The sequence below is a fragment of the Xyrauchen texanus genome, chromosome 39 (assembly GCF_025860055.1).
Source record: "Xyrauchen texanus isolate HMW12.3.18 chromosome 39, RBS_HiC_50CHRs, whole genome shotgun sequence".
In the NCBI taxonomy this organism is placed as follows: domain Eukaryota; kingdom Metazoa; phylum Chordata; class Actinopteri; order Cypriniformes; family Catostomidae; genus Xyrauchen; species Xyrauchen texanus.
In genome coordinates, this window is record NC_068314.1 from 26515811 (window position 1) to 26538725 (window position 22915).

Consider the following 22915-nt stretch of genomic DNA (forward strand, 5'->3'; position numbering starts at 1 on the left):
GTTTTCCATATGTTTACCTTCCCACGTGGCTCAACCAGAGATGCATTGTGAGAGATCCATTAGTATCTACATTGAAACTAGGAAGTAATCATTATTTGGATGTTGCACTTGTCCCCCTAACATTTAGTTTTTACTCCTCTAATTGTTAGGTTTGGGTTAGGGGGTAGAGTCCATAAAATATGTGTTCCTCTTCATTGTTTTACATCCTATACATCTGAAAAGAACTGGACATGAATGGAGATCACACATGCATATAAGACCTACTCTTACTGCTTTGGCCACTGATGGCAGTGTTTTATATTTCAGTAAGCATATACAGATTTTTACTAAAGAAATCTCGACCTTCTCTTTCTGATTTCACTGTGAGATCAGGTTGAAACAAGTTATGCCTCTATCTGAAACATACTACCATAGAATCTATAGTTTAGTAAATGTCAATGGAGAGTACTTATATTGATAGCTGCACCAACGTGTGTGTGTGAGTGTGTGTGTGTGTGTGTGCAGAACAGACTTTAGTGTTCACTAACACGGTCATGTATTTAATGCTAAAATTATATATGGATTGGACTTTACAGTAATTTCTTTCATAAATCAAACCTGCTGTTTGTAAAAATCAGGGATAAGTCAGTGACCCATCGCATTATGTCAAATCCCCTGCATTTTAACTTAGTGTATTGAAGAGTGTACCAGCTTAACAGCAGGGTTTTTGAGTCTGAGTTCATTAAGATACGTCCATTAGGAAACAGAGAGTGGAGAATGTCCTGAAAGGGCATCCTGGGTCAAAAGATTAGCACCGGACATCCCAGATTTACTGATCCTGCCAAACAATGAGTCTGATTTCTGATCAGTCCTCAATAGAGCCAATACAGCAATTTCAGCAGTTCTTTATTGGAGTTCTGCTGATTAGCCTTAAATTTAATCTAAGAGTTTCCTTTGGCCCACCCATGACCATATTTCCCTAAAATAGTACATTATTCGCATTCATATTTAGGTTGTGGGCCGTTGAGATTGTTGAATGTGAAACAGTGTTTTGAGGTCAGACCTTCGTCTCTTTTAAGAGACAGTTGGTAAAGTGTTGGACGAGGGGACAGAAGGTCCCCTTCAGCTGCATGGCCCGAAGCCCACAAGACAGCTTCTGAATGGAGGTCATATCCGAGACTGACATTGATGTTATTCCGGCGAGGCAGAGTCCCCGCGCTCCGCTACCATGCGGCTGCCTTGAGACCTTAAAGCAATAAAGCTCCTTCTCAGAGCGTGCCCTTGACGAGCAGGGCGATGGCAGAGATGGGGGCACCGCTGCCTGCCACACATGGACCCAGTGGGCGCTGCGTGGGTAATGTCTGATCCTACGTTTAGGAATGTGAATAAATATGGTATTAAGCAGATTTAATGTCTCTTGGAAACTACACAGTTATGCAGGCAAAGGCAAAATATGTAGGCCTAAGCACTTTCTTATTTGAAAAAATCTCAGTTAATCGTTGAATATTCAACCCTGTGAATGAACTCGATTGAACAGCATATTGTCAGATTGACCTCTTTTATCATGATCGCCTTGGACATAAATACGTTACACCATGCAGGCGCTTGGCTGAGCTCATCTTTTCAACACCGTTCTGTTGGAACCGATCCAAGGAGAAGGCGTCTGACGCTCATTAACTTTCCCCTTTGGTGCGCTACAATGCGCCTTGTGAGCGCTTTATGCCAAGAAGCAATGGTTCTCTTAACAAGTACTACAACTAGCCCGCTCTTATCCGACTGGGAGAGAAATTGCTTTCCAATATGATGCAAGGAGGAGGGTTTAATTAGAATTTCATTTGGGCTAAACGGAGAGAAACGATGTAGTTAACATTTGGTGAACTTAATTGGGACCTTTTCATCCTCACCCCCTTAAAAAATGCTGCTGCTTCCCCCGTTAATCTTCCATTCACTATCAATTGAGTTGACTAAACAAAAGTCTGGATCTTCTTTTCTTCCTGTCTCAACCGGGCTTTTGTCGCTTGTAAATGCCTCAATTTCGGCTGATCTCTGCGTGTACATGCTCTCCGCTGTTGACAGTTCATTAATGCGCTCTTGTCCCTATAATCTCTCTCGCCGCGTTACATGTGCATGCAGTAATGAGCTCCGTTGTCAATTAACATGTTTCTAGAAGCAAAGCTGGTTGCTCAGATGTTTGAGAGGTAAGTGCAGAAAAAAGGGCAACGAGTCTGCCTTTAGGTTGTTTTCTTCTCTGCAATCTTTTTTAGGCACTATACAAGACAGGCAGCTTTGCACAAAGGGGATTTTTTTTGTACCCCACACAAACATGTCTTTTTATGAGACCCGCCCTCACTGGTATTTTCCCAGACCTCTTCGCCTGAAATGTTTTACTGGTATCTTTAACTTAATCATTGTTGTGGATGTTGTATTTTGTTTCATTGTGAATCCAACCGGACAGCAATCGTTGTCAAACCGTCAAGAGTGATTAGCTGACATGTAAATTCAAATTAAAATCAGGCCGATATGGTCACATTAGGGTACGGTATATATATATATATATATATATATACGTACCTAATATATCATATCAGCTGATTTAATATATATATCAGCTATCATATAAATATATGTATATATCGTACCCTAATATATGTCAAACGTAGTGAATATCAAAGCCGAAACAGTCGAGACCTGTTGGCGTAAAGGAGTGAAAGGTCTGTGTCTTGACCCATACCAAATGTTAAAATCTTGTGAGATTATGTATTTACCATAAGACTGACAAATCATGTTTAAACTAATCTCATTTAAACTGTATATATATATATATATATATATATATATATATATATATATATATATATATATATATATATAATTGTATTATTTGTTAATGAAGATTGTGAGATTCCATAAAATCGAATTCACTAAATATTGGGGTTCCCCACTCGTAAAAGGGGAAATTGTGTATCGATTCTCGATAGTATTGTAGAAATTAATTAATATGTAGGCCTAGGCCTACTACAACCTGCAGTGAACATTCGCTTGTATTGCTCTGAAAATATATCGTAATTAGCCTAAAATTTTTCCCGTCCTCTGCTTTTTGATCATTATTAGGCTACTTTTTACAAGAAAATAATATATATTTTTAACTGTTGATTTTATAGCATTTTATCATCCAGGGCAGCGGTCTCTTTAAACTTGAACTGATCTTATTTATTTTATCGCTTGCCTCGAAAAAGAAAATATGATGTTCCACGGTAAATATGCATTAGGACGTCTGTTGTAGAATAAATGTATGCAATATATGGCAAATTGTAAAGCTCTCGAGACCTGGTTATTCCTCTTGAAACATATCATGATATCTTGTTTTATAAATCACGCCTATCCACACGGGACGACATTCGAATGCAGTCGAATGAAATAAAGACACTTCTGTTCAAACGCATTTTTAGAAATCTTGCCTCTAAGGAGGTGAATAGACCATTCAACTAGTAATATTAGTCTTCCTCGTGGTCCCAGACGTGGGCATAATTGCTAATTGAGCTGTAATTGTGAGACTGAGATTTGGGATCACGCGCTTGTCTCTCATCAGAATTTCTGTTAGCGTGCAAGAATAATATTGTTCCAGGATCCGTGCGCGGAATACATTATTGTTTATTAAAGCTGAGGTGATGAGGAGAGGTGGGAGAAGTGTGGTCCTTTTTCCACCTTCTGATGAACACGACATGATGCGCTGGAGCTTCCCCTGAGGCTCTTTGGTTGATTAACGTAATAGGCTTTCAAGAGTCCATGTTTTATCTGATAATTTGAGCCATTAAACTGAAGTCAAGTGCACGGTCACAGAGGCAGTGTCGTGTATCAAATGAGTGAAACCACGGGATTTGAAGTCCATCAGAAATGACATTATGATCTTTAACTGTGGACTGAATGACTTTATGCTGTAGATAAATAGCCATTTGTTTGTAACTTTTTTGTTTGTTTGTTTGTCACATTTATTAGGCTATATGTGATTGATGCATGGGTAATGTTTTTCCTTCAACTTTTCTAAACTGTGAGATCTCAATACCTTATGAGGTTTTTGTGTCCAATTTACTGCGGCTAATTTTGTTTTTTTTTAACTGTGCAATTTTGTCGCAATCGCCTTCATTTTTGTTTATGAATATACAAATTATATATTAACGGAAATCTTGAGTGACAGTGTTTTTCAATTTAATTCCTTTAAAATATATATAAAATAAAGAATTTTTGTTTTTTACTTTAAAATGAAATTTGTGCACAATTCCTAAACCATTCAAACCCATTGAAGAATAGGCCTACATTTGGAATATTTGTTAATCGATTCAAATTCACTCATTTTAAATGAAGATTACACATATGAAAGTGATTTGTTCTACTATTGAAAAGATCCGACATTATTGTAGAATTTTTACGATTTTATTTTAGCATATGTGCTTTACCGCGTCAACAATCGTCAACAAATGTACAAATTTATCAAACATTTTTATTTACACATAGGTTGTGTTTATTTATGAAATGCCTTCGTTTCATCTTGTCTACAAATAACTGATTGACAGCCCTGTATGGCAGAGGTTTCATTAAATACTATTTTATTCTTGTTTATTAGACTATGTACAGTTCCTCGATGATGTGATTTCTTCCATCCCGTTCATTTTAGTTCATGTCGGTGAAAAAATCCTGTGGTTCATCAGTCCATGTCCAGTCAAAGGCTGTTCACGTCTTAGTTTTGGTGTCCTCTGGAAGAATCGTTTCCGGCAGATAAACTGGCATTATCGTGCAATTTCCGTATGTGTTTTTTCAAGTCAAAGTTCCGACAGAAGCCTTTCCCACAGGTTGCACAGGTGAAGGGCTTCTTGTCGTTGTGAGTGTGCATGTGGAATGTGAGGTTATAGACCTGATGGAAGGCTTTGCTACAGATTGAGCACTTGTATTGTTTCTCTCCACTGTGCGTCAGTTTGTGATTTTTGTAATTACCTGAAAAATAACAATAGAAACGAATTAAGTACTCCAAAGCATTTCCAACTGCAAAGGCAATTGCAATAAGTTATGTCCCCCCATTAAAGGTCAACAACAGTTCACAATTAAGTTACATTTAACCGAAGAGTTTCATTTTCAAGCCTTCCTTAATCAGCACTTTGTATGTTGAAGTCAAGAAGTTGTCAAACGTAGTTAATATCAAAGTCGAGACCTGTCGGCGTTCAAAGGAGTGAAAGGTCTGTGTCTTGACCCATACCAAATGTTAAAATCTTATAAGAGTATGTATTTACCATCAAACAAATCGTGTTTAAACTGATCTCATTTAAACGAATGTAAGGCCTTGCTCTTCCTCCTCCAATATATATATATATATATATATATATATATATATATATATATATATATGTATATATATATATATATATATAGCCTATATATAATTAAGGAAAATTCAGAGCTTGAATGCTTACCTTTTTGATGAAAGCCCTTTCCACAAAATTCACAGACGAATGGTTTGTAGCCCGCATGAATGCGTATATGTGTGTTTAATGTCGAGCTTCTGTTGAAAGCTTTTCCACACTGGTTACATTTATGAGGTTTTTCCTGTGAACGGAGTCATACACTTGGGTCACAAATGACGTCTAGCGTATTCACAACACATAAAAATATTTAAGATATGCGTGTTATTAAAACACCTAATTACAATTTATGTCCTGTAATTTACTTACCTGTGTGTGAATTATTTTGTGTCTGCACAATGTGCTGGCCTGGCGGAAACCTTTCCCACATACTTTACACACGAACGGCCTTGCGCCTGTGTGTACCGGCATGTGACGCGTGAGGTTGTAGTGCGCATTAAAGACCTTTAAAAGAAAATTAAAATGGGCTTGGTTTATAAATCACATGACACCAGTTATTTTTATTATTATTATTATTATTATTATTATTGCATGTGCTCTCCAACATCCCTTTGAAACTGACAAATGATGCATTCTGCAACTTACCTTTCCACACACTTCACACGTGAAGTTCTTGGGCTTCGCGTCATTAGAACAGTTATTCGTTTTGCTATGCGCTTTCACTCCATTCTTCTCAGTCAAATTGTGATTCTCCCACACAATATGGTCCAGCTGTCCAGGCAGGTGCTCCTTATGTGGGTACTGAGGTGTGGGGAATTTCTCGGGTGAAACGCAGGCAAGTTTTGCATTCTCCAGCAAGAGGAGCTTCTGCGCGCTTATTTGTGCGTGAGAGTTTGCGAATGCTGAGGAAAACAAATGCCCGCTCAGTAGCTCGGACTGATGATAAGCAGAGTCCAGGTAATTGATATAACACAACGATCCGTTGGTAGGCATGGCCAGCGCTTGGTGTATAACCTGGGGTTTGATAACCCGGGTCCCCGGCAATACAGAATTCTTGATGTCTGAATCCGTTTTGCTGCAGACGCCACAACTGGATTTGCACATCGCCGCTGAAGTGCATAGTGCTCCCCTGAAATTAACTTTCCAAAACTCAGAATAGTTCATTAAAGCCTTGGCCTGTAGGTCGTAGCTGAACGGCTGTATTGGAATCATGCAGGGAATAGGGGTGCACAAGCCGACCGACTTCTTCCCTTCTGATCCCTCAAGTCCTCTGCGTTCTTCCGTGGCGGCTTTCGGTTCCGAAGTCTTGGACATGATTCTGTCGATGGAAAAGGCCAGGGACTTGGGTGCAGACGTGGCCCCGCTCCTGTCATGTAGTCTCGGGCAGGACATCACTGCTTCCAGTGGGAGAGAACTCGCCATTCCTACCGAACTTGGTGTGAGCATCGACCAGCCGCCCAGACCTCTCCTGTTTAATTCCAGAGAAGCCAGGACACGCACCAGTTTAATAAGCACCTTGCTTACATTTGCATTCAAATGGCCATTCCCAGAACAATAGAATCCAGGGGTACCCGATTAATGCTCATTAACTAGTACACACAAAATTAACAGGACATTACAGAGCTCGTTAAGCGGAGAATAAGACAAACCCCTCCCAGAGTCGATTCCTATTCAGCACTTGCGAAAATCTTACAGTGAACCTACGCCAGAGAATCGATGTTGAATAGTTTACCTTTTCTCCAAAGCGCACAGCAGATGTGTTCAAAGATAACTGCGTGACTGCACTGTCACATTTTACTCGCAGACGTCCTCATCAGCGCAAGATTACGGTCTGGAGCGCTTAGCTGACATCACTTGCTCTTATCAGGGTGACAAGGAAACGCCATCACCAGGACTGTCCCTTCTCTTACCACTCATTTATACATTGCCACGGGGGTGGTATGCATGACAGATACTACCTACAGATTATTATTTAAGTTTCTTGTCCCAAATCGTCACACACCCACAGCACAGTTCACATTTAGGATCCTTGAAGTACAGATGGAGTGTATTAAAATACAACTGCCAGTAATCTAGATCTCATTATTGGCATTATTGTCGCGACTTTTATTATAATATTAGGGTACTTGTTTTCAATGAAAAAATAAAATAAATAAATATATATATATATATATATATATATATATATATATATATATATATATATATATATATATATATATATATATATATATATATATATATATATATTTTTTTCTTCTTTTCTTTTCTTTTTTTTTTTTTTTGTATATATAATTTATTTTATTTTTTTTACAGATAGAGCAGCTTTATTTTGATCCTGGAACGTTTTAGGCATTACCTTTATCAGGGTAAAACGTTCCAGGATCAAAATAATGCTGCTATATCTGTTTTAAATGTTTAAAATGACCACATTTTCACCTTTCATATATTCAGAGTATCATTTGATTGGTTGATTGATTAATTTGATTAATAAAAAAAAAAAGGTGTTGCTCAGGTTGGTTTAATGAGAAGGATTTGGGGACCGTCCGGCTAGTTTCATTTGCCATTGCAAGATGCTAATCCTTATCGTTGAAATTGCTTTTCCATGCTGGTTTATACTTACTGTTTGTACGTTTGAGCCGGTCCACCTGTTTAGAGAACAGGTTGCGAGTGCAGAACCTCCCTCGGATCCTATTAAACGTTTTTCCTCCTTAACCTATTCAGGGAACCAATTTTGCAGCGCGATTCAGAGTTCAGCCCCGAAAGAAGCAGCTCTTTCACTTTTAGCCACTAAAGCACTGCGTGAAACCTGTTTTTGAGTTTTTCTGAAATAAAGGGAAGGATTAAAGGAGGGAAGAAAAGACTTAGCCTGGCCAGAGGTATAGCACAAAATGAAAAAGCCCCTTTTAAAGCTGTACAAGAAGTTTGCTGGAATCCAGAGTTTTGTGTTCTTGCTACAATGACCAGACGCCCTCTCGTCTTTTTTAAGAGGGCCAGCTTGAATTCATTTGTTTGCAGACTACTTCACCTAAGACTCACAACAAATTATTGCAGAAGCGTTTCAAGTTCAAATAGTGATTATCTTTACTGTGAGGAGAATATGGCTCAGTTGCTCACACTGCGTCGTCTGGAGATATTGACTTCATTTCTGCTTTTTTTTTTTTTTTTAATAAATATTTTTTTATTTTTTTTAAGCGTGGTTATAATGAGGTCTTTTAACACGATTGCATGATAGTAATTTTTCTCACTTAAAAAAAAACTGTCATTATTAAACAGTTACATTGCATGTTTGTTATGGAATGTTTTTATGATTCGTTCGTCAGACATTTTTGGAATACTTTTTAGATTTTGAAGTTTGGATATACATTTCTCTGTTGTTCATTTGTCTCTGTAATGGCTGTTATTTGATGCAGTCGTGCTGTTATTAGGCCTGTATCACGAATTGAGGAAAAGTGAATTGGATATCCCGTTACGCACACCTGCAGCCGTAGCAGAGAACGCTTTAAACAGCAAAATACGGAGCATCATTTACATGACAAATTGTATTGGCGCGCTTAATTGCTATAGAAAATACGGAATCTTAAAACGAAATAAATAGGCTACTTTTAATATTATTGTTATTATTAATTTAGAGCCTAATGACGATGTACATTTGAACATAAATCAAACGTATTAATTTCTTTAGTAATTTACCAAAGTATTATTTATATATTTTAGTTTTTTACAGTTTAAAAAAAGATGTGTTTTTAAACAATAATAATAATAAAAAAAACTGAAAATGAGTATTGAGTAAAATGAGTAGACCTATTCTATTAACAAATGTGCTCTTATTACTCTATTGTCTTATCACTCCAACAGACACTCTGCCAATCATCTCTAACATGCTGACTGCGCTTGTAAAAGCACAAGTTTTAAACTCGACGCTTCCCAGCGTGTCTTTCTTAAAAGTGATCACAGTGAGACTCGTCCTCGGCTATATAGGTGGAAGAGAACTTCTAATCCGATATGACAGCCGATTTATGCCACGATGCATAAATATGCGTCAAGTTTGAGCTGCACATTGCGCCAAATGTCTTCAGTGCATTTCAGCTTTTACAAACTTGATGTAGACTTTCTTGTTTGCTAACATCCTAATTAAGACAGTCATGGCATGGGTCATATTTTACATTAGCTATAGGATACATTCATGTGTTAAAGTGCAACAGAAGTAAGTCATTTAAACTGTCTCTGTAATTAGCCTACTTCATGTAACTGCTCATAAGTTGGCATTGCTATTTTGATTAAATATACCCACAAATCACTTTGACGGTGTGAGAGATCAGCCAAGCTTGGTTCCACTCTCCACTCAACGATCACTCTCCCCGGATGACTAATCACACACACCTGTTCACTATTAGCAACCTCATCAACACGCACTATAAATCACTCACCATAACCCCAGTTCAGCGTCAAGCCTCCAACAGGAACAGACCTCTCTTCTTCGTCTTCTGAGCCCCTGAAGCATCTTGATTGCTGAAAAACGTAACGTTTACTCACCTGAAAACCTCTAACCCCTGTGTCCTCATTCTGTTGTTCTCCAGGACTCCTGTTCGTACCCCCTACCGTCTGCTCTCCAGTATCCCTCCGATTCGCCAGTTAGTCTTCCGAACCTGGTTGCTAAGACTGCTTCTGAAAGAGAGGATTGATATCACTAAGCTGTTACTACCCGATGCCCATATTCCCGAAGTGTTTGTGCTTACCTGTTGCCTGCCCTGCACCGAGTGATCTTCACAGTATCTGCACCTGAACTTACTATATACTCACCTAACACTCTTGCCACTGAAAATAAAGCTGTGTTTGGATTCACTTACCTCTGCCTCCGTGCTTATATCCTGACAGACGGGTTATAGAGAAGAACTGAAAAGCATGTGTCTTTTACAATAAGATACATTTTTACAATATTATAATAATGACACCTGTGAATTTAGCAGCTTTTAAATCCCAAGTGTACATTTTCGTTCTAAGGGTGAAATGAGGAAGAAAGTGATATTACATGTTAAGAATGGTTAGAATTGCAGGACAAGGGAGATACAGAGGAGCAAAACACTAGCACACCTCCAGAGACACATTTTGCCACACTTTGTTCCAGGGATCCCACCCTTGGGCGCATTTCGGGACAGATTCAATAAAGATTTTCCAGTCCATCTGTTCTCACTGTCAAAGAGGGAGTTTGAAATAGATTTAATTTGAGCTCTGTGCATACTGTATACATAGAGGGGTGAACTGTTGCTTAGTTTGCCTTTGATTGTTAAATTTCCATTTGATTTTGAAAGTTTTTAGACTGATTACTTAATTATTTGAATGACATATTCATTTTAGATTTTTTTACATTAATAGTAAAATTGAAGTTTTGGCCAATGTATGCCAATTAATAGGTAAAATTTACAATGCAACAACATATATAACAATAAAAGTTGTATGTAGATGTTACCCATGTAGTAAAGAGGTTATATAATATTTGGATGGAAAATTAGCTGAGTAGTTGTGAAACACTGTCCTGATTTGAATTCTCTTGAAATGGTAGGGAAGTGTAATGCACAGAAAAGGTTAGTAAGAAATTTATCACACTAAAAACATGTAAACACACATTGTTTACGTCTTGCAAATAATACAAAATACTTTTTAAAATAAATGTAATGTTTAGGGATTGGCCCCATTCACTTCCATTGTAAGTGCCTCACTGTAACCCAATTTTTTATCCATCTGTCCATCCATCCATCCATCCATCCATCCATCCATTCATTTGATGGTCTGATAATGTATTTTCACACTAAACCATATTCTTGAATCCCCAGGTAAACTTTCACGTCCCTGCAAATATTTTGGCAGCTTCAGCACCTAAACACATCACTGTTTTAAAAGGAATATGCCTACTTTAACAAACACAACCTAAAAAATAAATAAATAAATAAAATAGCAATAGTAAGAGAAAAAGAAAGTAGCTGTCGAAATTGCTAAGAAAACAGCAATGAAGCCGTGTTGTCAGGAAGTTGCTGTGGACTGCAAAAAATGGCTTGTTTTAATGCAGTCTTGAGTCCTTTTGTCAGCCAGATCTTCTGTCCTGAAGCCTGCCTGCATTCCAGTAGCCGTCAAAGCCTCTGTTTCTCACCTGCCCTTTGTACACCGCTCACCTCACTGCCTGTCTGTTCACCTCTCATCAGCATCCCAGAACACACACATAGACACAAGACACAATCACTCAGATCTGCACATTTGCCAAACATTTGCATGGACACAGTATTTCCTCAATAGATTTTTGCTATTGTGTGGTTGTCTCAGCCATACATTGCTCCCTATCTAGTGCATGCTCTCTTAGCCAGCTCTTTTCTTTTTTAAATTGTCTTTTAGTACACCTTTCTTTTCTATTTTCCTTTTCAAGTCCCAACGTTCTTTCAAGTGCCGAGTGAACCACTTTTGCTCCTGCTCATTCGAACTGTCTCTATTTTTCTGACCCATGTGCATGTTCAGTTGGTTCTCCTTAATGTCAGCTCTGAATGGCACGGTGGTTTCCAAAGCAAGGGGGGACTCAACTGCACCTTTGATGCTTAGAGCAAAAGGTTTGAATGCTTTTTCCAGAACAATGGCGAGGAAGCCTGACAAAGCCGCGGGTGCAGGGCAACCTGAGTCACCCTACTTCACCTTCCTATTCACAATTCACGTCCCTCATCTGTCGACCAAATTTAATATGGTCCACAAAATGGACAAGGGAATGTCCCCTCCAGTGCTATGGGGATGGAAGGAACGGCGGGATGCAGGCGATGTGTCTTGTAAATCTGTACATTATCATATTCACTCCAGGCTCCAAGAACAGATGGATGAGTGTAGAATGGGTATGAGATTTGATTGGCTGCAGAGGATGTGAGCTCATTGCTCTTAAGGGCCTGAGTATCCACTTTAAACTTATTTGAAGCATATTTGTGTTTAGATGCCTTAAGTTATTAGACTCCCACATGACATCACTGTTGAGAGGCCATGTAGTACAACGCAACACCATGGATTTGTAATTCCATTTCATGGTAATATGCAGTAGCATTTATAAAATGCCAATGCATTATGTCACTTACTGATTCAACTTTTACACAATAAGTTGAGTAACAAGTTTACTTCTTTAAAGAACATTCTGGGTTCAATATAAGTTAAGCTTTATTCACAGCATTTGTTGATTTCCACAAAGAAATAATTATGACATCTCAAATTTTCTTGAAGAAATACTAAAGAAGCAGCAAAAAATGAGGTTACAGTGAGGCACTTACAATGGAAATGAATGGGGACAATTATTAGAGGTTTAAAGGCAAAGCTGTGAAGCTAATATTTTATAAAAGCACTTACATGTGTATTAATTCTTCTGTATTATTTGAGCTGTAAAGTTATTTGAATCATAATTCTTAAGGTCGTTTTAGGGTTTACATTGTCATGGCAAAGAAATCGAAAAATGTACACAGAATAGAAAAGAAAGCAATTTTAAGTGATGTCTTGAGGCTATAATTTTGAAACAGTGAGCATTTTAACGTTTACAGATTGGCCCCATTCAACTCCATTGTAAGTGCCTCGCTGAAACCCATATTTTTACTCTATAAAAATAACTTGGTAAAACTTTGCAATAAGGTTTCATTTGTTAACATTATATAACATGAACTAACAATGAACAATAATTTTACAGCATTAAGTAAACTTGGTTAATGTTAATTTCAACATATACAAATACATTTTTAAAATCAAAAGTTGTATTTGTTAACATTAGTTAATGCACTATGAACTTAAAATGAATCACTGTATTTTTTACTGTATTAACTAACATTAACAACGATGAATGAAAATACAAATAATAAAAAAAATATACCATGTCGTTGATTGTTTGTTCACAAATCAATACCTAATTCATTAACAAATATTACTGAATTGAACCTTATCGTGAAGTGTAACCAATAACTTCTGTGCAGCACAGAAAAAATAAAACATCAAGGTTTGCAACGAGTGAAGTGTATTACAGGTTAAACATACATCAGACACATTCTGGACATTCTCTCAACCTAAACTTCATGATGTATCAGCGGGGTGCTTTTTCAAGGATTTTCCATTTATGCTGGACACTTGTTGACTACTTTTTCTATACTATATGGTTCCAACTCATCTATTTAAAAAAAGATGATAAAAAATTTAGTTTTGTTAAGAAATTCACACATGAACACTTTGATTTGTGGCACAAATTATGTTTGTCCACTAAACTAATTTTAAGCATTTAAGCATAAGCCTTTAGATCAAAAGCTTTATAAGATAATAAGGAGCATACATTTAGTCAAGTGTGTCCAAAAGTTTACTGGTAGTGGATGTGTTTCCAGTAATTTCAATGCATCCACCCAAAAGGGCAGATAAGATCGTGGTAAGGCACAGTAAGATCTCAGCATAATTCCAGTCACATGGCCAGATATGACACACTTAATCCTCTGAGCCATTTTTGATTATAGTAGGATGATCATCTCATCATCATCTTCATCTTGTCTCTCTCTCACACTAAACCTGGTGGTGTTCCTATGAGCTGAACATAATGTGAGATTGCTTTAAACATTAAGCTATTCATTTCACTGAAAGATAAAAAAAAATCAATCAGTCCCATTGTACTCCCATCCTAATGCGGCGATAAGACGGTTGTGGGTTAGTTTAAAAAACCATAAGAGGCTTTAAATTGTCCTTGTTGAAGGGATCTGACATCTACCTGTTTACTTAAAGGGTTTACTTGGAGATGCGAGCGGCCATCAAATCCCTCAACACAAGCAGTTCCACCTCTGAGAACAGTCGGCTATTGCCTAGGTGAGAGTTATGGCTTCGGCTTGTCATCACACAGTGACACCTGTTCCACTAGTCAGGGTGAAACCACACACGCTGTTGGCCTTGAATTGAAACGTTTAAATCTAACACAGCGTTGGCACACAAATGTAATCTTGTGTTACTTTGTCTGTGTATTTGTGCCTGTAATCACACACTGTGCTTGAAGTCGGGGCCCACCTTGCATCCACGTCTCCAAGACCCTCTCCCGCAACCTGGGGCCAGTTCTTGTTGTGACGGTCAATTGGTGAATCTTTTATTTGGATACACTTAGCATTCCCATTTCCTAACCTGATAGAGGCTTAAAAGCCAGAACAGCTCAGATCGTGCCAGAATAAATCTCCTTGCCTATTAATCTGTTGCTGGGACATCTCCCTCTCAAAATTGTTGCATTGCGGCAGGATTTATGAGGAAATTAAATGTATGATATCCAAGCCTCCTCTTATGGCACTCGGTGCATGGCGACAGAGCATTTCTTTCCTCCTCTGTTGATTACACTGGAATCAAAGTGAGAGTGGCGCACCGGAGAAAGTGTACATTCCCACAATTAGGTCACAGCGGTAGGCCTCAAGAACATATTCTAACACTGGGCCTCTCTCATTTGTCTTTCCCTGCCCTGTGCCCCGTCACCGAGGAACAAAGCAAATTGTATCCGTGGGTTTGGATCATAAAGAGTAAGGAGATGAAAAGGCAATTTCCATCTCCTAGTTAAAGTTCTTCCATTCTTTTCTCTCACTCTAAGTGCTGCAATACAGCCCATAGTCAGTGCTCCAGGGGGTTAAACGAAACACTTCACCTCTGATATACCTAACAATGCACCAATGGACACTACATGCAATTTAATGCAACAAGATGACTATGTAAATGTCAGCCTACATGAAATTATATCTTCATCATGGTTGTAACAAAATGTATCTTTATGTAGGGTCATAAAGAAGTGGAACATATCTATTTTATGTATCAAAGTTATTGCGTTAGAAAATATAGCATATTTAAGATCAAGTGACATTTAATTTAAAGAACAAATAGCACAAGAACACTTTAGGCAAAGCAACTGACGTCATGCATCCAGTAAAAATCATCACCTAAAAAAAAATGTATGCAATAAATGGCTTTTTGTATTGTTTGCAGATATACTTGGGTGGCTTTTTGTTATCTAATGCAATTAAATATATGCAACTTTAAGTTTGATTGACGTGTCTAAATACTTATTTTAGGCCACTGTATGCATACACTGCAGTTTGTAAAGATATAAATGCATGCATCTCTAAAATATTTATATTGCTGTCGTTCATTGATGATTACTGTTTTCAAGTCTTGTTTGGTAGTGAACCGTTATTTTAAACCTTGTCTCAGTTGCTTTTCTTATCCTTGCAGATGTGTTTTCAAGCAAACTATGATATATTTAAAATATTGCATCTTTGTTTAATTTGTCACAGTATTATTATCTAATCCCTTGATTATATATATTGTTTTGAAGACCAGACGGATTTGTTTTGGAAATCTTATATGAAAAATGTTAATCTGTTTGAGAAGATCTGTCTTGGGACTGGTCTGTGTCATCTTTGGTCAGTCAATCTCCATCTGTCCAAAAATATTGGCACTGAAGATGAGCTATGACTTAATCCTAAAATGTTAATCTCCTTTTCTTGTTTTTGGTGGCTTGGTAGTGGGTGGGTATGTGGAGTGGGAAAGTCATGGTTGTGTGCAAATATTGTCAACTGTTACAAAGAATTAAATGAAGCTTGTGTTGCATTTGGTGAGTGTAAAAAATCCTGGGGCTAATTTAATTTATTTTAAGATTTATCTGCATGTATCTGTATCTGTTACAGATAAGGAAGGTATAGGAATCATACTCCAGCTGGCGTAGACCAAGCAGGGGTTGCCAGTGGTACACTTGGTTTGACTGAAACATTGCAACCTTTATTTATTTTACTGTTAATAATAAAAGAACAAAAAAAGAGACATATGAGTATGAATTACTTTATTTTTGTAAGCCCGATTTCTTGCATTCCATCTGTAGGTTCATATCAGGCAGAAGCAAGATGAATCAACCAGTTACTTTCCACAAAATCAAAAGGTTTCGATTTCAAATAAGATTTCCAACAATTGGGGCATGCAGCTACTGCACAGAGGGGAATTCAAAGCACTATATACACAAAACAATAGTGGCAATGATGAAAACTGGCAACTGTACTAAATGCTTTGTTTCAACAAAAGGCTTAAGAGAAATTCCCCAAATACAGAATAAATACATTTTTACATTTTGAATTTTTCAAATTATATCACAAATAAGCTATTGGAATATATTGCATCTCTAAAATACACCTACAAACATATCACCTTACCTAAGTCGTTAAAAAACAAAGTTGTCTTAAAACATTTTGGGTGAAAAAAACATTGTGGATTTATAACTTACTGTGGAAGTGAGCTGAATATATAAACATCTGAACAAGTTCATACAATCATGTTAGTTGACCTACACTCCAAAAGAAACAAGTAATAGGTCTATGCACCGTTATGCATCATTAATGTATATACAATACTTTTAAGAAGCTCCATACGGTTTGCATTGAACAGGGACACAACAACCATTATTCCTTACCATCTCACACAACATTGTTTACAAATGGTACTCCATATTGCTTAAAAACATTTAGGTATGGATTTCAGACATTTTACCTTTTTTTACCCCAAATAATATGTCAAGTGTTTTAATACTTCTATTTAATTATTTTGTTTGTTGAAAATAATATACTTTTTAGTTCCATTATTTTCATTGAAGTTGGTCCCTTGTCTGTCATTAAATGTCATTAATAACATCTAAACATATACAAGTGATAGACAGCGGTGTACATGCATATTGTTAGGCCATGATAAAAATGGCTGACAGAACTGCCCACACCTAATTGTCTTCGGCAGGATCTAATCATCTTCCTCATCGCTGTCCCTCATGGATATTCCTTGCATTCCTCCTTCTCTTACAGATGCTGTTGCCTCTTCAAGAACCAGCCTGTTTCTCACCGTCTCATACATCTTGCTGTTCAGAGTGGAGTCCAACACACCTTGTAGTCTGAAATCACGATACTTTTTCTGTAAAAACATAGAGGCAGTGTTAATGAAAACTAACTAAAATCATTTTGGTTAACTAAAACAAAATTAAAAACTTAAATTAAACTAAATTGAAATACTTTTTCATAACTCCAAAACTAACTATCCAAATGCCACATAACCTAATAACATTATACATTTAAAGAAAGCTTAAGATGTCTTCTACCTTAGTAAAAAAGCAAAAATGAAGAAATATTCAATACATTTGAAGACCCTCTTTGACCAAATTCCAGATTTATTTGAAATAGTACTGGTAAAGTGTGACAGAGGGGAAATTATTTTCTTGAAAACATCTACAAAATATTTGGAATTTAAAAAAAATATATATTTTCTTATACACTTTTACATCATAAAATTAAGTTAGCTTTTACTTTTTTATAACCTTAACAAGATTCACCTCAAATTTCTGTTATTTTCTTTACCATTGCTTTTCCCACCCGTGATCGTGAAATGAGCTCTGCCACCCATCTCAAAGTAAAATCATCAATTTAAACCCCCAAAAGATAAAGGGATAGTTCATTAAAAAATGTTAATTCTCTCATCATTTACTCACACTCATGCCATCCCAGATGTATATGACTTCCTTTCTTCTGCTGGACACAAATGAAAGGTTTTTAGAAGAATATCTCAGCTCTGTAGGTCCATACAATGTAATTCAAAAGAGTCCAAAACCTTGAAGCTTTATGCTGTACAAAGGCAGCAGAAAAGTAATCCATAAATGGTTTAATCCATGTCTTCTAATTTGTTTTGGGTGAGAACTCCTTTTTTACTGTACTACTTTCTAGTAGAGTTTGCAGAGTGCTAGATGGTACTAGGAAATATAATCAAGCTTGAATTCATGATTGCCAAGGATACTGCTGAAGTCAAGATTTACAGTAAAAAAAAGGACTAAATATTGATATTTTTCTCACCCACACCTATCACATCGCTTCTGAACACATGGATTTAACAACTGGAGTTGTATGGATTAATTTTATGCTGCATTTTTGTGCTTTTTTGAGCTTCAAAGTTCTGTTCACCATTAAGTTGCATTGTATGCCCCTACAGAGCTGAGATATTCTTCATAAACTTTTTTGTGTTCTGCAGAAGAAGAAAAGTCAAACACATCTGGGATGGCATGAGGGTGAGTAAATTATGAGAGAAGTTTCATTTTTGGGTGAACTATCCATTTAATTGTTTACTCCCCCAAAGATTGGTTTAGTAATGAATTATTACCATTGAAGGAAATGCATGTGGATACATTGTGGATCAAGCTTAAATTTCCTTTGTCACTTTACCCATATTCACCCTATATTATAAGTTTTGCAACATTTACAATCCACATTAAACATGGAAATACCACTAGATAAAGGTAACACAAGACTTCTGTGAGAAATGTAATGATGTTAGACTTTTTAAATTACACTAGTAAAAACGCTCAGCTTTGGCAGCCATAAAAAACACTAAAACTGAAATAAAAACCAATAAAATTAAAACTAACAGACAAAGTGTGAAAACTAACGAAAACTAAACTAAATTGTAATGACAAATGTAATATAATATAGAAAAAAAAATGAAATAAAAAATCCCAAACTATAACACTTCATAGAGGACATATAAACATTAACAGAAATGTGTAATACACCTTTTATATTTGGCACTTTCCACAAATAGGTTATACTTTATTTACATATGCGTATATGGTGTCCCATTACTTTTTTTTTAACCATTAGAGGTAAAAATACCATGTTTTCTTGTAGAAGAAAAATAGTAGCATCATTTGTACCCATTCTACAGCATGGCAGGAAGACAAATAAATACTATAACATAACATAATTTTCCTCTTTACACAAATTGTAGTATTGAGCTAAAATTTCCAACCGATTTTGCCATTACCTCCTTGAGGCCGGATGTAATGTTGTGGTCGACTTCAGCTAGGAAAAAAGGTGCAGCTTCAGAAAAGTATTTGAAGGAATTTGCAGAGGAAGCGGTTATAGTTCCTGGCTATGGTTAAGAAGGACAAAAATTGGGGGGTTCAGAAGTAGGAAACTGAGAAATAGGGAACCTGGGTGATATGTGGTGAGGGCTTGTTCTGAGGTAGTATGCCATATGGAACCGGTGCCACTGAGTGACCGAGAGACACAGTGCCAGTGCCAGTAGGGTGCTGAGTACGCATCTATGTGCCAGTTGGCCAATGGGCTGGTGCGTGTGGTCGTGGATATTACAGCTACCTGTGCATCTGCCTATTTTTGGTGTTTTTTTTTATTTATTATTGTTTTGGTTATCTAAATTTTTTATAGATTATATTTTATTTATGTTTATTTATTATTTATTTATTTATATTTTGCAACAAAATAAAAATAGCAAAATCACACAATGGGAAAGATATGTGTTTGGGACATATCTTTGGGACAGATATGTCCCAAAGTTTGTGTTAATACATACATTTTGTTAAATGAGGCATAGTGTTAGTTCAGGTGTAACCTGTCCTGCTCGACCTACAGCCTCTTGCTTCAGTTACTAGTGTGCCTCTTGAGGCCAGGGGAGTGAGGTTTACACATAGCACAGAGCTACCATGTACCAGCTGGCTCCTGTTACACCCCCCCAATCCTCACTCCCATCAGGGTCACGGCACCACTGTAACCGTGACCCACTCTGAACAGGATTTGAGCTGGCGTCTCCAGCATGGGAGGCGGGCATATTAACGAGGAGACTAAAGGACTAAAAAGCTAAAGCTCCCTGTTCAGCTGAAAACAACTCACTTCACAACTTGCTTTTAGTGCTCCTCTGTAGACATTACACCACGAAAATGGCGCTCGCACTTGCTCAAAGACAAACAACACAAAAGAAAAAAGTACTAGATTTTTAGTAATAGATTTTTTTTATAGTTTCGGGCCCTATATTGCCCCATATTTGTGTGCAGTGACACTTGCATAGTTTCTATTTGGTTGCTGTAAGGTAGATAAGGAAAACCAAGCAATAATTAAACATTTGCATGGTTAACTTGTTACTCTTGGCCAAATGACTTGAAAAACAACTCTTCCTCCACATTTGGCTAGCATGAAAGGCATGCCTGTTTGTGAGGTGCATCCAAACACCATGAATGCACAGAAATAAATGTGTAATTGCAAAATATGAACTCATGTTGATCTTGCTGAAAAATTGTGAACAAGCGGAGGCTGGAGATGTTTTTTCTTTGTCCTTTGGCTGAGCCACCTCTGTAGAATGATTCTGATTGGTTGGTGGGTCTGTGTTTCATAGCATGTGTTTACAAGTACATTTGGTGAAAACCCTGTGCAGAAATTTGCTCTCCATTTAATCTGATTGCTTTTTATAAGAAGCAATTGAGATATTAAAGAGATCTTATTTTTCTATTGGGAGTTGTCATTGATGCTGTAGTTTTTACCTTTATTATTCTGATGAGGATTTTCAGCTGATACACGTGCAACTGCAGGTCCATACGGTCTGTTAGCCAGGTGCCCAGGAGATTCATTGTGCTGGTGTACCATTGCTGAAACACAAATACATTGTTCTCCAGCAAAGACAGACACACATATAAATGCTGCCACACACAAAGACATATGAAGACACATCTACACAAACACATACACATGTAGGAAATTGTTTTGTAGGAAGAAAAAAAAAAGATGAAAACACCAATATCAGATTATTTGAACAAAAATCCACAGCCTTTCCAATCCTCAGAGTACAAGACCTCCAAAATGCTCACCAACTTAATCTGAAAAAAACTTTAAACAACCTATCAAATTGACAACATATTAGCTGAATGCTGTTAAATTGAGATGCATTAGCTATATCTGTTCAGACAACACACAAAGCTAATTCGCTGTGGTTACCCTAAAAAAATTCCTATGGATTTTATAGTGGCAGTTTTTGATTTATGAGGAAAAACAAGGCCAGTGGTTAAAATTACTTGAAGAGACTTTACAAAACATATGCTGCTAACAAGTTTGATTTTTAAAATAATATGCTGCTAAGTTCCTAAAAAAGCACTATAGCGATTTTCTCACTTTGAAGTACAACTGCCATTGTGTGTTATTTACTGTAAGTTGTAGAACAAAATGTGAAAGTCTCTTCAAGTAATTTTAAATTCAGTTTCAAAATCTTAAACCAACATTATAAATCCCATAGGATATCCCAGAGAGAACTCATGGCTTGAAAATACTAATTGTCTTCTTGATTTTAAGACTAGAATCTGAACAGCTCTTTTGTACCAGCTAATATCTAAGGAAGGCTGATTATCCTGTCAGTGTTGATTTGTCTCTATATCGTTGGTCATGATGATTTTATATTTTTGAGTTTTTGCATGATACATTTGGAACTTTCCAAACATAGCAACAAGTTCATTCACCATGGTGACTACAAGGGGGCCTGTTAATAAAAATGGTCCCAACACGATTCGCCCTGGAGGAAGTCCTTCTGTCACAGTCATGATCCTCATCCAAACCTCTCCCTGTCTCCACAGCTCCACCCAGGAACTGCTAATTGACAGTTTCAGATCCCATCAGCTGTCTCCTGTGCTGCTTTTGGACACTGATCATGAGAGATGTTGCCCATGTTACGGCAGCCACAATCCTGCCCTTAGCCTACGTTCAGTCTTTACTTCAAACTGTGGCACTTTCTGTCACATTGAGATCCAAATATCCATCATTCCCAGCGGACATGTTGTCTTTACCGCAGTCACAATGAGCTTGCTAATGCTAAAGGTCTTTTTTTCACAAGCCTTCCTCTCTTAGTCTCTGTTTTGCTCTCCCTATCCATTCACTGAAACTCACTGAACTCAAAGCACCTCCTAAATAGCCAGGGCATTAGCTTTTGGGCTGCAGATGTTGGACCGTGGGGAGGATCTCGTTCTAAGTCTAATTGATTAGTTATGATCAAGCTGGGCTGATGGTAATTTGAGCTGACTGAGTCTCAACAGTTTAAGAGCTAAATAAATCGAGCTGGAGGTTCGGGAGATCTTGGGTAACTGCAGCACACTTGACAGTATCAATATGAAGCCTCATCCATACAATTATACAAAACTATTCCAAGAACAAACATAACCTGCTCTATCATATTGTGTCACTTTGACATTTTAAAATTGGTTATGCATTAGTGTCTACAAGGAAAGTCTCAGCCAACATTTTAATGATTTAATGTATATCTCAGCAACGTAGTAGTTATAGCATTAGAAAACTCAGATTGTACTTTTTACTTTAAAGCATAAAACTTAAACTATGTTTCTGGTTCAAAGTGACTCGGAATGACTAAGCGGGTCACATTTTATTTGTATACACGAGGGCAGCATTGCCATGTCCTTATGAAAGTGAAACATTTATGTCAACCAGCACACTTTTTTGACTACATGCTCAGAGCCTTTTATGTTGTTAAAAGCCTCAAGTAGAACACATCCATAAAAGGATCTCACAGCTGAAATTCTTGCCATAGACATTTTTAGCCGCATATCGCAAAATTCGGTTGCATATGTAAAAAAACGATCTTGGGATTGAAGAATCAATATCGAGTGGTGGTGGCGTAGTGGCTAAAGCACAGGGCTGTTAATCAGAAGGTCCTTGGTTCGAACCCCATGGCCACCACCATTGTGCCCTTGAGCAAGGCACTTAACTCCA

The 22915-nt window shown here is 37.2% G+C and overlaps 1 protein-coding gene and 1 pseudogene across 1 annotated transcript; both read right to left on the minus strand.

The window, feature by feature from the left end:
- Window positions 1–4519: 4519 nt before the first annotated feature.
- On the minus strand, window positions 4520–6776 carry LOC127633009 (fez family zinc finger protein 2-like). The gene is made up of 4 exons (XM_052111867.1): window positions 5976–6776; window positions 5700–5834; window positions 5442–5574; window positions 4520–4968 (listed from the first exon to the last, which is right to left on the minus strand). Exons 1-4 carry the CDS (start codon window positions 6774–6776, stop codon window positions 4715–4717), a joined length of 1323 nt encoding a protein of 440 aa, XP_051967827.1. The 3' UTR covers window positions 4520–4714.
- A 9404-nt stretch (window positions 6777–16180) lies between these two features.
- Window positions 16181–22915, minus strand: part of LOC127632371 (calcium-dependent secretion activator 1-like) — a 160082-nt pseudogene continuing 153347 nt past the window's right edge.

Excerpts from the sequence above, each read along its gene's own strand:
- LOC127633009 (XM_052111867.1), bottom strand. The coding sequence starts at position 6,776 with ATGCTCACACCAAGTTCGGTAGGAATGGCGAGTTCTCTCCCACTGGAA. Across the intron at positions 5,835-5,975 it reads CGTGTGAAGTGTGTGGAAAG|GTCTTTAATGCGCACTACAA; the intron begins GTAAGTTGCAGA and ends TTTCTTTTAAAG. Across the intron at positions 4,969-5,441 it reads AAAGGGCTTTCATCAAAAAG|GTAATTACAAAAATCACAAA; the intron begins GTAAGCATTCAA and ends GTTATTTTTCAG.